General features: G+C 38.7%; 1 protein-coding gene across 1 annotated transcript; it reads left to right on the plus strand.

Moving 5' to 3' along the window:
- Positions 1 to 3,116: 3,116 nt before the first annotated feature.
- glulb (glutamate-ammonia ligase (glutamine synthase) b) lies at positions 3,117 to 5,769 on the plus strand. The gene is made up of 7 exons (XM_053321810.1): positions 3,117 to 3,162; positions 3,620 to 3,807; positions 3,900 to 4,061; positions 4,150 to 4,296; positions 4,409 to 4,536; positions 4,662 to 4,861; positions 4,946 to 5,769. Exons 2-7 carry the CDS (start codon positions 3,642 to 3,644, stop codon positions 5,262 to 5,264), a joined length of 1,122 nt encoding a protein of 373 aa, XP_053177785.1. The 5' UTR covers positions 3,117 to 3,162; positions 3,620 to 3,641; the 3' UTR covers positions 5,265 to 5,769.
- The last annotated feature ends 12,653 nt before the right edge of the window (positions 5,770 to 18,422 follow it).

Here is an 18,422-nt window from a genome sequence, read left to right on the forward strand (position 1 = left end):
GTAGTGTATACAGTACATGGAAACACCAGAGTAAGCCTGCAGTCTCCAGAGGCTTTTACAGCTGCAGTGAGGCCTCTCTCTGATCAAAAAACAAAAAGCAAAGATGCACGACACATAACAAGTCAGTTTACATGTCACCACGGGTGACCTGTTCTTTCCCAAGCTAAAAGGAAGGAACAGGCAGAGGTTACCATAGTTAACATTCCTTTTTTTCATCACTCCATTTTTTTAAACAACACTAAGATGTAGATTAGTCATTCTACACATACAGAAGGTAGTTCGGTTTCTTTGGAGCTCCTTGGCACCACCAAGGGGTTTAATCCTCTTCTCTCAGCCTAAATCTGTCTCTCTCACACACTGTGTGTGTGTGTGTGTGTGTGAGAGAGAGAGAGAGAGAGAGAGAGAGAGAGAGAGAGAGACAGAGAGAGAAAGAGAGAGAGCTTATCCAATTCAGCAAAGTGCCATTACATTATACTGCCACACAATCTGGCCACTCTCCCCAAAGCAATAAAGAAAGGCCTTACATAGATTTGGTGCACATGTTTTTAATTGAAAATATGGTGCGCAAACATTAGTGGTCAGTGTGATGCTGAACACACAGTTAACTTAATATACCCATTATCTAGCTATTCCCATAAACAGCCAAACAAGTATAAAATACAACCAAAGTGGAAACACTGTTTATTGGCTCTTTTTCATTCAACACTCTGTCTGCCAAAATGAAGATACTCGCAGGAGAAATGGAAATGGAAATTTCTTTCTGCTACATATTGAGAGAGCGCTGTATTGATTTCTTATAGCTTTGAATACAACCTTATAGGCAAAGGTAATTCTGTAGTTGACAACTTTTGTGACACACATATTACAGCAGCTTTAAAATTAATTTAATTTTGAGTGCTTTCACCTTTGAAAATAAAGATTTGTTGTTCTTCACTGTATATACCCTATTTGTTTTATTTATTTATTCTGTTCTGCAATATTTTTTATGGTGAAGTTTCATTCACTTTTAATTTTAACAAATTCTGCCAGGAAATTCAGGTATTTCCAGTCAAAAATATCTTCTTTTTTTTGTTTGTTATTTCGGTAAATGTGTTAATTTTTGATTGATTTCAGGCTCAACCTTTTTTTATTTATTTTTTACTTGAATTTGAAAAAGGCTATTCTTTTGAGTATTGGACACTTGAGTTTTCTTTTGGGGAAAAAAAGGAAAATTCAGAGAAGAGAATTCAAACCACATACATCCAGTTTTCAGAATAAAATTCAGTAGTGTTTACATTTTAACATTTAGTAATAATCAGGATTCAGTTGCTCATTACACAATGTAATGTGTGTACACTGTGTTCTGGCCTCAACATGTATCTGAATCAACCACGTCATTCCCAGAAGGAAAACCTGCCAACAACAACTCTATGATTTCAACACAGCACTCTGGTTCAAACCGTAGACCTGCCCTGCTTTAGTGTCAGCACAGTAATCCCTTCTTCAAAGAGAGATGTGAAAACATATTTTAAATGTGTCATGTCACTGTCTAAAATCATAGGCATACTTATGTTCATTGACAATGATTGGATTAACTGCTCACACAGTTGCTGTTGTTGAAGTGGACAAACTTGTTCTAGCCTAGACAGTTTTCTGCCTGCTTATGACCCTTTTAGTCTTTTGTCCCATCTCTAACTATGTTCAATTTCAGGTTCAACTCTTTTACATGTGTGCCAAGTACTTAATCAAACTATAACCAAACAAAGAGTATTCCAGTAAGATGTTCAATAACAGTTTCAGGGTTTCAAGAGGTGTGAAAACTATTGTTCCAAAACTTGTTTCCTCATCTGATGTTTTAATAATTGGGTCAAAGAGCGATGTCATCACAAAAATCAAACGATTCAGTAAGCCCTCAAGCCATCATGTATGAAAGCATCAGCAATCGTTATGTTTCTACGCTTATTTATTCTGTCTTTGTCACCCATCTATATACTGCAGCATTATGGTGCATACTGTACACATGGTATGGTAGAGCATACTATAATACAGAAGTGGAAAATAAGTAATTACTGTGCTTCAGTGCAGTTTTGATGCACTTTATTTAGTATTTCCATTTTTATGCTACTTTACACTCACACAACATTTCAAAACAAAAAATGTTATTTTTTACTCCACTATACTAATTTGACAGCTATAGTTGTTAGTTATGTTGTACATTATCACTTTACAAACAAAACATATAATCAGTTTATAACAGTCACATATATGTATATTCAGTATAGATACTATACTATACTATACTATACTATACTATACTATATAGTATAGTATAGTACAGAGTATAACATGTTGATTGTAATAGGCTGAAACTGCATTTTATTAGATAAAACCATCTAAGTAAAATATATTTGAATGATTACTATGAGGAATAATTCAGATGCATAGTGAACATTTTTCATACTTAAAATAAACTTTGTGGTGCTTTGACTGTAGAAAAAATTAAAACACTAGACTTTTACTTCCAATATAGTGTTTTTACTGTGTGGTATTTCTACTTTTACTTAAGTAAAGGATCTGAATACTTGGTCCACCACTGTTATAATAACTATAGAATAGTGTAGTGTAGTATAGTACAGCTCATGTTAGTGTAATAGGCTGTATCTTATTAGGTCAAACCATATATAAGTAAAATATATTCAAAAGATGATTTGTTTCGATAGTGGATGTTGTTTATATCAGGGATGTGAACCTGTGAGAACAAATTGTTCTGTTTATAAAACTCGTCTTCATTGTCACTAGAGGGCGCACCTACTTGTTTATCACTTAAAGTCAAGTAAAAAGTGTCTGTTTTCTCTCATTGTGTATCACATTTGAACCCGTTTGAATCTATTAGGCTTTCCTGGTATCTTTTTTCCATTCTTAACATACATTGGTGAAGGGTCAACGAGAGTTATAATCCTCTCTGTGGGATTTCTCCTTTTGTTGTGACCGCAGAGTGCCTCATCACGGGCTGATCACGTTCCCCTCCAGCCAATCAGAGGCGGCGCAGAGGCTCAGCAGTGCTATAAATTCTCCGTGGGCTCAGTGGAGGAAGCAGGAATGAACAACAATAGACACTTTCAAAGCGACCACACATCCAGAGACTGTTTTTCTCTTTTGATATTTTTCTACACTTAACATAAGGTAAGCGCTATTGATCACTGAGATATATAAAGACTGCTGGTTTTATTTAGGTGATTTATTGGGTGTTGCTCTGTTGAAAGTTTCCCTTTGTTCCAACCTGTTATCTAAACATGCAGATGTTTATTTTTTCCGAATATAAATAGTTAAATGTTACTAAATGTATCTATTTTTCACCTCATGCCTTTATATGAGCTCGTATTATTTGAATCAGAGCAATAGATGATTAGACAGGTTGTGTGCTGAATCACTGATGGAGCTGTTGTGTAATCAGTCATAATGTTGTTATTCTGATTAGGATTTTCCTGGCTACTAACATTCACCTCGGCCTCTATATTATGTCCGCCTCGTGATTTTTAAAGACATCTTCTTACACCGTCTTAAATGTGCAGTCAGATGTAGTGGCTCCTCTGTGGTCAGTAGTGTAACAAGTTAATCACCTGATTGCTTCATTCTGTAGGTTTTTGGGGTCAAAAGAAAAAATGGCCACTTCAACAAGTTCAAAACTGAGCAAAGCTGTGAAACATCAGTACATGGAGCTCCCTCAAGGAGACAAAGTCCAAGCCATGTACATCTGGATTGATGGATCAGGAGAGGGACTGCGCTGCAAGACCAGAACACTGGATTCTGAACCCAAGACGATTGAGGGTAAGAACTGGCTTTGTTCTGATCAATACCAACATCCACAACTTTAATTTTTAAGATTTTGACGTTTTATTTCTGTTGTGTTTCTTCGTCAGATCTTCCCGAGTGGAACTTCGACGGCTCCAGCACCTACCAGTCAGAGGGCTCCAACAGTGACATGTTCCTAATACCTGCAGCCATGTTCAGGGACCCGTTCAGGAAAGACCCCAACAAGCTGGTGCTCTGTGAAGTGCTCAAGTACAACCGAAAACCAGCAGGTATGATTGCAGTTATAATCTAAATCTGAACGTTTCTGGTGTTTGAGCTGTTTTGTATTTCAGCTAATCTCTGCTGCTGTTCCAACAGAGACCAATCTGCGCCGTACCTGTAAACAGATCATGAGCATGGTAGAGAATAACCACCCATGGTTTGGTATGGAACAGGAGTACACTCTCCTGGGCACAGACGGACATCCCTTCGGCTGGCCCTCCAACGGCTTCCCAGGTCCTCAAGGTGAGTGTCGGGTTTCTGGCTTGACCCTTTGACTCTTTTTTTTTTATGTAATACATTAAAAATCCCAATGGCCAACTGAGCCTTAATATGCAGTTTCTTTTCGCTTTATTAGGTCCTTATTACTGTGGAGTGGGAGCAGATAAGGCGTACGGACGAGATGTAGTTGAGGCACACTACCGAGCCTGTCTGTATGCTGGGGTTGATATCTGTGGCACCAATGCTGAAGTCATGCCAGCTCAGGTAAAACTGGATTTAAAAAAAAAAACTGGAAATAAAAGAAGTCACAGTGGTTAAATGGTGTTATAACAGTTAAAAATCAAAGTAAGGCCTTAATGCAGCTTCTCAACTTGTCTTGTCTGTTTCAGTGGGAGTTCCAGGTTGGGCCTTGTGAAGGTGTCAACATGGGGGACCATCTGTGGGTTGCTCGCTTCATCCTTCACAGAGTTTGTGAGGATTTTGGCGTGGTGGTATCCTTCGACCCTAAACCAATCTCAGGGAACTGGAACGGTGCTGGCTGCCACACTAACTTCAGCACAAAGGAGATGCGAGAGGATGGTGGACTGAAGTAAGAATGAATTTGAATTGTTTTAGTGTATTGAAGTATTACGTGAGTTTGAGTGTGTTTCTAAGTCTCTTTCTTTCTCCGCAGAATCATCGAGGAGTCAATCGAGAGGTTGGCGAAGAGACACAGGTACCACATCCGGGCCTACGATCCCAAAGGCGGGCTTGACAACGCCAGGCGTCTGACCGGTCGTCATGAAACGTCAAACATCGATGAATTCTCTGCCGGCGTGGCCAACCGTGGCGCCAGCATCCGCATCCCTCGCGCAGTGGGCCAGGACAAGAAGGGTTACTTCGAGGACCGCCGTCCGTCTGCCAACTGCGACCCTTACATCGTCACAGAAGCTCTAGTGCGCACATGTTTACTCAAAGAAGAGGGAGATGAGCCAACAGATTACAGCAAATGAACAGTCTCAGAAGAAGTTACTAGTACTACATTTAGCCTTGTCTGTTCCAAGCGACAGATGGATTGATCTGTAACTTTTTGTTAAAAAAAAGTTTTTTACTTGACAGATGAAACAGTGATTGGTGTTTTTTACCTCTTGACACGAACACTGCCTTTTTGTCAACAAAAGCGCATTTCGTCATGGTATCACAGTAGTTGATGATTTGTATAAAATTGCATTCTTGTAATATGTTTAACATGTACTAAAACCGTCAGTGAGAGCAGCAACAGTTAGCTGCTAATCTTGTAACTGTGACCCAAAGGATCCCAAAGGCATTTGAATGTTTTTAGCAGTCTTGGCCTGACTTTCACAATGATGGTTTTATCATGTTGTGGATGGATGAGGTCATTATGTAAGCCTGTCTACTTTTGTATGTTTTCTGTTTAACAATGCATGTCTGTTTTTTCTGTTTTTTTTTCACTTGTAATTGCCACTTGCAAAAGACATCTTTAATAAACAGCTAACATTTTTAAATCTGTAGTTTGACTCCAGTTTAATCCAACATCTATCCGGTTTTGCCTGACTTTATGTTACAACAGAAACCGGTTTGTCACATCCAGACTGATCAGCTGATACCAATCTGTGAAATGTGAACCGTGTGAAATGCTCTGTAATGTCTAACAAATGGTGGTTAATTAAGACAGGGAACATCCACATCCTCTGACTTATTTAAACAGCTGATCAGGCCAAGTGGCTGACATCATTTGACGATTTACATGATGATGATGAAACCTTTAAAAGGGTTTAGACAGATTGATCGTAGTTTACTGTAAAGGTGATGACAGCAGGCATCCGAGCACACTGACTTGGCTTACTGCTGGAGAGTATCACTGCGGTATGGCACAGGTCAGTCCAGAAATAGTGCGTAACCTCTTGGAATGCTGTTATGGGAAACCTCAATAGTCTGTGGACTAGTCTTTAAAGTGGGCCAAGAAAGTAAAGCAAGGATGGGTGTTTCCCTCCGAAATCTGTCAGACGACCTGAGAACCCATGCAGCAACTTTTTTTTATGCAGGTACTTTTGTACAGCGTCATTTTATTGCAATTTGGTAAATAGGGTAAGAAGAGCAAATGTAACTGATTATCAAAACTCAAATGTGTTAGGTCATAAAAAAAAAGCTTTAAATAATAAAAATACAAAAAGTTTAAAAAAAAGAAAGTTTAATAAACTACTAAATTATAAACACAATTGCTTATTTTACTTCATTAACATTCAACCTCTGCACAGTGAATCTCAAACATAGTAACAATAACAAAGAAACAACAACATGGGAGACTTGAATTTGAGGCTGATATTTTTAACCTGATGGTCATCACAGTGAAAGGTAACACTTTTCACCATGTTGGTTTTAATATAACATACACTGTCAAAGCGGTGACTGCCTCCACTGTAGTTTGGCTTATACAAGTCATGTGGGGCCTCTTATTTTGCAGGCATGGACTATACAGTGAACAGTATGTACTGATCCGATGAGAGTGAGTCATTCCCTGGATTCGGGTCCAATGTGCATGTTACTTGCCAAAATGACAGAATCAGATGCTCACTGAGGAATTCAAGCTAAACTTATTTATTACAGTTAACAATCATAAACGGGTATTTATCATTCTTTTGATCTTTAGTCAGAAATTTCCATTTTTAAGGTATTTCTGCAAGTTCATCAGACAAACATTCATACATTTACTACACATTTAGTCAATTCAACATACTTTGTATTACTGATAATCAGTAATAGTTAATAATAATTAATTAAAAGAATGTTGAAGTATTTAAATTTTTTGTGCATTTTCCTTACTCCCAGGCAGCTGCTGGTGTCCATTTATTTCACTCTAGCATGAAATCAATTTGCATAGATTTGAAACATGCTCCAGTTTTGTAGTCCATAACAGGGAACATCATGCCTGCTTTAATAACAACAAGACGTTACAAGAGCAGATTTTTTAAGTTTGTAATTCATTAAATTGAGAAATTAATTACAGAAATAAAAGCAAGACATGATATTCAAATTGGTGCTATTCAGCATGGTAGGTTTTTTGTATTTTGTTGATCTAAGAGTGACTTATCGTTTAGGAAGTAATCATAAACTTAACATGAATGACCATGTGCGTTTGAGAGTTTGCTCTACACACAAAATCTAGACATAATTTTTCAACAAGCAGCCAGCAAAGGAAAATGTTCTTTCTTTATTAGGAGGCAGAGAAGAGCTAATAAGTTGCAGAGAAATGTATATGAAAGGAAATAAAAGATGATGCTTACATAAGAAAAGTGCTATAAATGGCCCATGCCATGTTTCTACTCTATGATGTGTTCAGAATTACATCATGACCAGGAACCTCTGGTGCTGTGCTTTATTAAACCTGGTGTAAAACATGCCTCCTTTATGAGGTTAAAAAAGGACTGCAAACCTAATGCAAGTTACCTAATCATTTAGAGAGAGTTAGTGTGTTTCTATGATGGTCAAGAACAGATTTAGGGCTGCATTGTGTCAAACTGTGTAGAAATAATGTGTTACTTCTCACTGTGTGAATTAAGGCAGTTGAATTTGAGGTTTGTTGTTTATGTAAGATATCAGGTTTGCAACCAAGATAAAGTTCTGCATATGGGCTCCATCACAACAATGCTGTGCAAAGTCTGATTATTCAACCCTATTTTAGTTTATATCCTTAAAGTGACTGTAGCAGTTGCAGTGCAGTTCTGTATTTTCCTCTTCTTGACTTGGCATGGATGTCATTACAGAAACTGGAGCTTCAGTGCGTGCAACGGTATTTGCTTGCAGCAATGTGTTTTACAGCATTCTGAGAAAAAAAAATGTGTTTAAGTTTGGAGTTCACTTCCAAATAAAGGAGTCTAAATCAGTTTGAACTGGCCTCCTTAAATCATGACCACAAGCCCGAGATCGAGCTTGATGCTATCAGCAACTATTGAAGAAATGCCTGAAAAAGTGCACATCCTATTGAAACATATTGTGTAGCGTAAGCATGAGGGTTTCCACACATTTACTGTTACACAACCTATTCAAATGTTCCATATGCATTACAAGTGGAGCCCCTCCTCAGTCTCCTGTTACATGACCCCATTGTGCCTTGTGTTTGCACAGAGGGTTGTGAAGTGAAGTTTGTTTTGTGCAACAATATGAGGATAAACAATATTTTGGATAAGATAACCCAGGCTGATAAACTGGACAAAGATGAGGTCTCATGAAGTAAAAACAGGCTGAGAGCCTCGTTTCCATGGCAGCCTGGAGTGTAAGCTCAGGCAATCTGGTGTGTGGACGAGAGGCGGGGGTGGGGCTCCATACTGAGCTGTTATATAACAACAGGCAGGTCAAGAATATGTATAATGCACAGAACAAAGAACATAGTTTTCAAACCGCATCTGTGGTTCCTTAAAACGAACTGTTCAGAAAAGCCAGTGAGGTATCGCGTATCAAGACACCACACATAATGTCACTCTGCCCTTTTCATCACACGACACAGACTATCCATTGTAAATAAACAAGCATCTGAACTGCAATTCAATCAGACGCACTAGACCTAATCAGATATCTTGAGACCAAATGAAGCACCATCCTTTGCTGCCTTAGGATCTAATCACGTCACATGAATGCAGTTTCCTTTGCTTTGGGGGCTCTTTAGTTCCAGCTATCACTGCTTGTAACGACAGAATGGCTGTGTTTCACTCTCACCCATCCCCCTCGTCTTCCTGACACCCCCCCCCCCCACACACACACACACACACACACACAGCCCCCCACACAGCGGCGGGTTTGGGGACATGTAGTGACAACCGTCGCAGCTTAGCTGGAATTGAAGGTTGGAAACTTGAACAGCTGTGAAAGCAGAGCCTCGCAGTCAGGTGGAGAGGTTAGAGGACCCTGGATGGAGGAGCATGGATGGAGATCAGACCACCATCAATTGCGGCAAACGTCATCAACGTTCACAACAAACACAAGACAGTTGTATGATGAGAACTGACCTGACTGTATGTTAATTGTAGAGTGGATGGAGTTTTTCCAGCTGCATAATAGAATACAACAAGGTTCAATTCGGGTTATATCCAAATTCAGCACAAAATGTTTCGACAATGGGATTCTTTGAGTGCTTGTGTGTGTGTCCCATTAAGTTAGGCCATCCAGCTGCACGTGCACCACAGCTGACACAGTGATAAGAAACATGAGAGAGCAGAAAGGCAAGTGACAGGCCTAAGAATACACTCAGTGCAAGTATTAACATGGAAAACATGATGTTAACAAACATGTCCTCATGGCATGAATAAATAAATAAATTCTGTTTTGCAATTAAAGTGCCAAAAAAAACATCTGTTACCTTAGAGGCCTGGAGATAGAAAATAACTGAAATGATTTAATTTAGTGACATAAATAGCACAAGATTTTGGGAAGTACTTTATGAACTTTTTATGCTGAAAGGTTGATATCATTGCTAAATATAAGCAATGTATCCATCTTCTAATCTAACTGAAAGCAAATAGACATACAAATGTGAATGAATGTTCAGTTAGGTCAGATACATTACAATCACTACAATGTTGTGATTCATTTTGGGTACACACTGTATAAAAAACAGAACGTTTATACAAAAATGTCACTTTCTACGTCATCATGCATTGTGAAAAAACCTTTGGTGTAACATTTCTGCCTACACCAATGGAAAAGCAGATCACAGGATATGTTAATGAGAGGTTGTTTAAAGTTAATGAGAAAGGCCAAATTGCTTTACGGCAAAAAGAAGTTTCCCCACCATATGGCTGACACTTAAACAGAGAAAACGGTTGTGAGTTTTTGATTTGTTACCTACATGCCATGGTGTTTTGTGCTGTATCCACATCATTGAGATGATACAGAATTTTTTTTTTTGCCTCACGTCTGAGTAGTATGCACAGTAAGCTGTGCTGCACTGAAAGTCATGGCTTTCAATGCAGGTCAAGTGTTGACTGACAGTCAACATGAGAAGTTATTAACACGGCTCAGAGCGTCACCTGGTTTTCTCCTTACTGTTTGGCAGACAAGACAGGGCTAGCCACTTCTTCTCTGTGAGGTTTTCCTCTTATCCTGTTTTGCTAAATTCCCTGGTGTCATGTTGCCGATACAGAGCTGGGACACAAAGTTCCTTCTGTCTTTATTTGTGACGTGTGTTCATCTGCTGCCGAAGTGCATTTTGTTCTTTGGAAACTTTTAAAAAAAGCAACATTGTCTTGAAAAGTCTTTTGTAATGATTTTGCATGACAAACTAGCCTTTGCCCTGAGACAAACCAAACAGCAGCAAATTCCTCTTTAACTATCTGTCCTAATTTTGCTGCTGAATGTAACAAAACAACACCAGTCAATCAATGCTAACATATGAAACTGATGAGTTTTCAGCAAAAGTAACCCAAATCCAGTTGTTTTCATTATTGATCTTGTTTACTTGGACTTTCTCTCTAGAGTTTCCTCTGCTCCTCTGGTTGTGTTTTACTCCTCCCCATCTGTCAAATCCCATCCTGCACTTTAAAATCCCCCATTCCAAGACCTTTAGGATCCAACACAACCCCCATCCTCCAGCCACAAAGATAATGGAATTTTACAAAGGTCACACGAGCAAGGCAGCGTGGTTGAAAACCAGACAGTCATGCCTGAAGGCCTGATGCAAGTAGAACAACAGAAAAGCATGTTACCTTGCAGTTCTGGGAAATGCTGTCTCAGCTGTACCTGAACTGAATTTCTTCATAGAGGGAATTTTCTGAAAAATTTATACATCATGTCAATGTTTTTAGCTTTCAGTGCACTAGTGGAAAAGTCTTAACCATGTCAATGTTTGTATCCTGCTCTATACATTAAGTTTCACTGGATCACATAGTTTTTCTTTTCTATGCTAGGAAAAACTAGTCTGTTCCTGTTTTAAAGCACAAGGTCACCTGAAGACAGGATGATTTAATGCTTCCTTACATTTTGAAAACTTCTGCAGGCTTCTATGTAGTCTTGGTAAGTGATTGCTATACTGCTAACTATAAAAACACGTGTGTTACACGTTGTGAAAGCAAAAGTGCTACTAATAAAAGCAGTCTTCTTGTGCAATTTTCAGACTACGCTGACTCATATAAGAATTTGAGATTCACTCCTTCATTTTAACTGCTTTGTGCCCAACAGCCCCTCAAAATCCCCACACTGCCTTCAGGCTCACATGTTTTGCAATCAGTACAGCTCAGCTGTGAACTGTATTGAGTTTCAAAACAACTAAACAGTTGGGTGGACATTTTGGAATATAGGGATACTGACAATACAACAACATTAAGGCATATTTAAAGGTTTACAATGTGTAATATAAACAAAAAAGATTATACAGTCACCAAAAACCCAACCTAAAATAACAGTTCAGTCTTTCCTTTAATAAGCTCCAGAAAAATAGTTGACAGGAGTCGCCAAGAGAGCAAAGAATAAAAATCTGTGTTTATTAAGTACAGTTGTGAAAGTAGCTGTTGGTTCAACAAGTCCAACTGCCTTCTTTAATGCTCAGTAATGACACCCACACTCTTAGGTAATTATGCAGGAAAGCAGAGAGAAAATGGGGAAAAAAAGAAGGCTTCATGTCTCATACAACATGATGGGAAGCTGTATTGTTAATCATCAGCAGTCTTTCAAAGCTACATGGGCAAAACACTTTTATTTCCAGAGATTCCCACTGTACCACAATTACTACAGTCCTAAACCCTGCTGCTACTGCCTGCCACCTGCCAACCGGCTCTATCTTCAAAAAAAAAGATCTGCTAACATTGCTATGCAGAGGACACTACATTAGAACCTGGTGATAATAACAACCTATTAAAATAATACAGTTAGGTCCCTCTTTGACTGCCTTCAGGACGTGAAATGTTGGATGGCAAAAAAAACAGTCTTCGATTAAGTGATAGTAAGACAGAAGTGGTCTTATTTGGTCCCTCCAACTCCATCGGTCGGGATCACTTTGGGCCCTTGGACCCTAACCTTCATGCCCATGCCAGGAATCTTGCTGTCATTAACAGTTCAACTTTAGAATTTCACAAACAAATTAACACTGTTGTGAAAGGTTACTTTTGCCAGCTAAGAAATGTCACTAAACTCAAACTGTTCCTCTCATTTAATGACCTGAAGATTGTCAGAGATGCCTTGATCTCCTCTTGGATGGCTAACTGCAATGAATAAATATAAATATATATAAAGCCTATAATTATATTTGGATATTAACCAGTCATCCTCGTCTCACTTACAGCTGGTGCTAAATGCTGCTGCTAAACTACTAACTGGTATCAGGGGGAGAGAGGAGAGAGGAGATCACACCCGTACCGACATCCCTGCACTGGCTACCAGTCAAGTAGAGGACTGAGGTTCAGGTGCGATTGTTTGATTTTAAAGTTGGACATGGCCTGTTGGCCCAGTACATCTCTAAGCTTCTCTGCTTCCTTTCCAACTCCAGATCTCTCAGATCCTTAGACCAGCTGTCTCTGGCTATCCCTTGATTGAGGTTAAGGGGTAAGGGGTAAGGGCAATCGTCGTAGCAACCTTTAGCTTTGGAACAATTTGTCATTTCAATTACATGTCTTCCCTCTGTAGAAAACGTGTTTTCTCATGCCTTTGAGTGTCCCAAACTTTTGATGTTTCACTATTTACTCTCCTGTTTTTTGTTTCATCTGTTCCTTTACTTTATTTATTTGTGTATGCTTATTGGATCATTTTGTCATGTTATCTCTACTCCTTTTTTGCTGTTATCATGTTACGCCATTTCATTTTATTTTTGTTATTTTATTACACAGCACTTCGGTTGACTGTTTCTTTTGGGGTTTTTTTAGATATATGTTATAAATAAATTTAATTTGATTTGAAATATGGAGGTAGAAGGAACAGTCTTCAATAAAGTTAAAAATGAGTAGCCTGATTATGAATGCTAAGAACTTAAGAGTCAAGTTCTTTATCAGGTTCCCTTCACTTCATTTACTTGCAGGTGATGACAAAAACAGCAACAGAGAGCGGCAAGGTGGCACTTTGAGGAAGGATACTGTGTAAGCAACTACACTAAATCCCCCCAGCAACCCTTATCTCCTTGTGCTGGCCAAAAATATTAATTTTTCCTTTTGTACTAGAATGGAAGATCTCTCATCTGAAACTTTTCTTTATAACTTACGTCTGCAGTGCTTTGGTACACATCCTTCCACTTTGTCAGTTCTGCATGCCACTGACAGTGCCAACCGTGTGAACTTTTTTTACAGATATGAACATACTGAGAAAGCCATTATAGACGTCAGCCCGAGGATGAATGTTTTGCAAGTTGGTAACATATCACTGATACAAACAGTAGACAAATATACTCTCTTTATTTAGTTAGTTTAGATAAGGTGAAAGACCAAGGTTGAGGCCTGTATCTTATTGTTTGCGTGAGTAGATTAAGATTAAGAGGGTGGATAAGAAGACATCACTTAATCACATCACTTGATTAAGATCATATCAAAATTTGAATTACAGTTTGTCTCCTTCCCCTGTCATCACTGTCTTTTGTGTCACAAAGGTGTTGATTGAACCTTGTTTTGCAGTGTTATAACAGTTTGTAGTCGTTGTATTACATTGTATTGTGTTACTTTGTCCATCAAGTGCTGTACTTCTACTGACTACAATGCATTGGTGATATAAAAACAGTCAGGATTTTGTCTTGATTTTTAAAAAAAAACAAAAAACAACCTAATAAAATATAATGCTTCATTAAAATTAAGGGATATTGTAATAAATATTCTACTTTACACGCAAATTCTCATAGGAAGAATACTGTGAAGTACAACTGCATCTAGCCTGTATTAAGAGGTTCAATGTGTGTTGATGTTATGTAGTACAACTTATGCAACTGGATGCATAGCAAAGCAAATCTAACCATTACCACAGCCAGAGAACACAGTGCTGTGGAAAATTCCTAAGTCAAATATGTTCTCAATTAAGGAGGTCTACCTCGCCATGAAATTCAAGCACCACCCCCAGAATGACTCAGCATTTTTCACTGTGAGTTGTATCAATGAAATATTCATTCAGGTCCAACTTTCTGGCAAAGCAGATTCAATCTATTTAAATCTATTGGTATCTGCTGATGATCCTCACAGATTAAATGCTGAGTCACATTCATGCTGATTTTGTTAGGATGAGAAGAAACACTGAAATGATGTATAGTTATTTTTAGTTTTTAGTTTTAGTTTTTTTTTAATGAATGAACACCTTTTAAAATTGAGTTGTCAATTTCAGTTTAGGCAAGCATGTTCATGTTTCCTCTTTTATTTCTTTTAAGTGGTCATGAGAGAGAAACACTTTCCTGACTGGGGGTCTAGAAGCAAAACAAACACCCAGTAAACTAACAAACTCCACTCTTTTTAATCCCAACAGGGATGTTTTGGGTGACGCTCTCTAAACTGGTTGTTAGTACAGCTTCGGCATCCGGGTTCATTTATAACGTCACCAAAAAAAGGCATTCACGTAACATCCACCACAGCTTTGTTGTGACAGCTTCCAGTTGACAAACACAGAATTGTGCTTCACTTTACTGAATTAAAGGCAAAGCGGAGCATTTGCAGAAGTTCAGAGTTGAATACAATTTGATTTTCATGCCTTCAAATGGATATGTAACTGGCAAACTGTTATGCAACACATTATGCATACTGACATAGCTATACTACAGATAAAATCAGGAAAAATGTAGCTTCTAGTTATCATGTCACCAACTACTATTATGCTTTTTACTGAGCTACATAAGTTACTTTTTATCAGCCTGCTTTTTATCATTTTGCTTTTTGTCCTTACATTTTTCTTCAAATCTTAATTTTGAATGTCCATTTCTGACAGCAAATTTATTTGCATGACCATTGCCTAAATTTGGGAAATACCTAGAGATACAACCACTGGGTAACAAAGGGGGCACTGTTCACTATTCCTGAAAGCTTGGAAATTTACCAGTACCTATGTGGTGTTGATGTGTGGGAAACAGCAAAGAGAAGAGACAACACAGGGGCAAAGCCTAATATGCACAGACAACAAGGTACATCTGAGTTTAAAACACAGCTTTGTGATGGTGATTTGTTAACGAGTGTTGAATTTCAGTCTGCTTTCGTGGAAGAAAATGCACTTGCTGCAGACCATCACTATCCATTTAATTACAGCATCCGTCTTACAAGAACCTTTCAATTACTTAACACGTGGGTTGTTCAAACCCCGAGAAAAAAAAGAAAAGGAACAGATCCCCCTCTGCCTGAAGGCCAGTGATCCACAGAATGATTTGATCCAATTCATGAATTTCTTTCAAAGTTATGAAACATTATGAGATTTCCCCAAAGTGATGAAGATATGCCAGTTTTTTTTAGAAAAAAGTAACTGATTATATCGCCACCAAATGTCCATCCTCTGTCCTGAATGCTCCCAACATGAAGACAAATGTGTTTATTTTGAGTGGTTAATGGTTAGCAAAGGGATAGGAGGTCATCTACTGACAAGAAAAAAGAATTGCAACTTATTTTTGTAAGAGTGTGTGACAACAAAAGAGGCACAGTGTTCTCAAAACCAAATCATACAACATTGAATCCATTCTCCCATTTTCTTTTTAAAAATCATTTACTGGACACAGCAACTAGTTCCTGAAAATGTAACTCAACACAACGACCAGTGGTTTCCATGAAACGAGTGAAAAAAGCTCATAGGCCCTTTCACTATTTAGATGGTATTGTTCAATAACACACATGTCCACACAAGATGTATGTTACAAGATTTGCATCGAGGGTTTTTATAGTGGGCCGGTGATTTTCCACTATCTGTAGCTCATGGGTCATAAAAACAGCTTGTAAATGGCAACATCTTGTGGTCAAAGTTGAAAAATACATGCGAACTCATGAAAAAAGGAAGCTCATGCAGATTTGCTGCGACATAAGTGGACTATGTATATATGGATACTTATATATAGTGCGTAGCTATAGATACGAGTGTGAATGGGCTGACTTTTACCCAACATATATAAAGCAGAACGTTCAAAAGAAACATAACTCAAGGTATTCACTTTAGTATGTATTTATAAACGTAGTCTCACTGCGTGGGGGTTCATTGACGCACATGTGGCTTTATCACCCAAACGAATCAAATGAAATATCAATGCGCCAACACCTTACGCAGAGGCAAGCTAATCAGTATTAGCTATCAAGACATGTAAATATTAGCTTGTTTTGTTTCGACAAAGCGGTTATATGCCCTGCTTAATAACTCTATTCCTCCTTTTCACATATTAAAAAAGAGATGACAGGTGTAATACAAGCAGCTCCCTCAAGTAAACCAAAAAGTTGCTACAAAGTAACTTGTCTAAAGATTTTTTTTTTTTTTAATCTTTTATTTTACATTTCTGTCGTATGACATTTCAACTAGACATTTGACATTTAACAACGAAAAAGTTACCGGTCTTTGACACAGACTGTATGTAGGCTACGTGTTGTACAAACGGCTGTTAAGGCTAAATCAGTGGTAGTAAACTGAGCCAGACTCTGAGGGTATCACTGTTGTTGCTGACATGCAGGATAGATGCTGACCTAGTGAGACCTCTGCTGCCAAACTCCGCCCGTTCACTCCCATGCACATCTCATACAGTGTATACCCGCGGCTTGTATGACTCTGTGGCATCTCCTGGACCTGTCCTGTACGGAGGCAGACTACAGGGTAAGTAGCACTGAAAAAAACGTTGTTCCTTTAGACTATGAAGGTAACTTTAACGTGGTGGACTTAGAGAGCGTTTATTGACAAGTAAAGTAAAGGTCAGGACACCTGCCACATGACTGTATGGCATGTCCCTGAAGATTATACCCTGATTATTCTCAGGATACTAGTTAACACTGCAGGAAGGAGGTTGCAAGCAGGCTGGTTAGAGATATAAAGATGCATTCATATGACACGTGATAATGATTATTTCATAGAGAGAAATTGTTTGGAGTTCTTCTGAGACTGTTGAAGACGATGCTAATGAGATATTTTCTGTATTTTAATTTATTTATTTTTTTTAGGTATTTTTTGTGTCAGGAAATCCCTGAGCATCATTAACCTCATGCAGAGGATTTCATGCCCCAACAAACAAGTGACCATGGCTGATGAAATATCCAAAGAGGTGACTGAAAGAGCTGTCGTTTTAAAGAGAAGTAAAAGGAAACACCAGGAAAAGTCGTGTGTCACTCGATCTCTTCTATGTGGACAGATTTTAGGTAACAATGTGAAGACTGACTCCTCATTTGGAAATGTTTGTGCAAGTGCAGACACTCTGTCAGAGAGTACAGACACTGAAATCCTGTATCTTAACCCTCAAACTCCAAAGTGGTCTCTTGTGGAGAAATTTGCTGAGCTGTCACCGCTAGATGAATCAGGACTTGGTGATGACCAAGAACACATCAGCAGAGAATTGTTACAATGCTCTGAATATACTGAGAACAATAAAACATATAGAGCTAATGAAGTGGACCCTTTGAAAAAAAAGGAAAGGAACTGCTCAAAATACCTCAAGCCTCGCGAGTTACAAAATGATGCTTCTGTCAAACAGAGAGTACCAAAACTCAGGGAGCAAAACGTAGAGGAATGTATCCCAGGTGGAGCTGAGAATAAAAAGAAAGGTGGAGATGATCCTCCTGATAAGAAATTACAAGACAACAAGAATGCTCGACTTTTTGCGGCAATGAAAAAACGTGGTGACGTTGACACATCGCTTCGACCCTTCAAGTGCCCATACTGCCACTGGGCTTTTAAGAAGCCCTGCAACTTGCAGAGTCACTTACAGACACACTCGGGCCTCAAGCCCCATGTGTGTGACATATGCAAAAAGGCATACTCTCACCAGGGGACGCTGCAGCAGCACAAACGTCTACACACGGGTGAAAGACCATATCACTGCCCCTTCTGTGACAAGACCTATATCTGGTCCTCAGATTACCGCAAGCATATCCGTACACACACAGGTGAAAAGCCCTACGTCTGTGACACTTGCGGCAAGGATTTCATACGCTCCTCTGACCTGCGAAAGCATGAGCGGAACATGCATATCAATGACAAGCCCTTCCCATGCACACACTGTGGCAAGACCTTCAATAAACCCCTCTCCCTCAAGC

This window comes from Scomber japonicus, chromosome 7 (genome assembly GCF_027409825.1).
Source record: "Scomber japonicus isolate fScoJap1 chromosome 7, fScoJap1.pri, whole genome shotgun sequence".
Classification (NCBI taxonomy): domain Eukaryota; kingdom Metazoa; phylum Chordata; class Actinopteri; order Scombriformes; family Scombridae; genus Scomber; species Scomber japonicus.

Excerpts from the sequence above, each read along its gene's own strand:
- glulb (XM_053321810.1), top strand. The coding sequence starts at position 3,642 with ATGGCCACTTCAACAAGTTCAAAACTGAGCAAAGCTGTGAAACATCAG. Across the intron at positions 3,808-3,899 it reads TGAACCCAAGACGATTGAGG|ATCTTCCCGAGTGGAACTTC; the intron begins GTAAGAACTGGC and ends TTTCTTCGTCAG. Across the intron at positions 4,062-4,149 it reads GTACAACCGAAAACCAGCAG|AGACCAATCTGCGCCGTACC; the intron begins GTATGATTGCAG and ends CTGTTCCAACAG.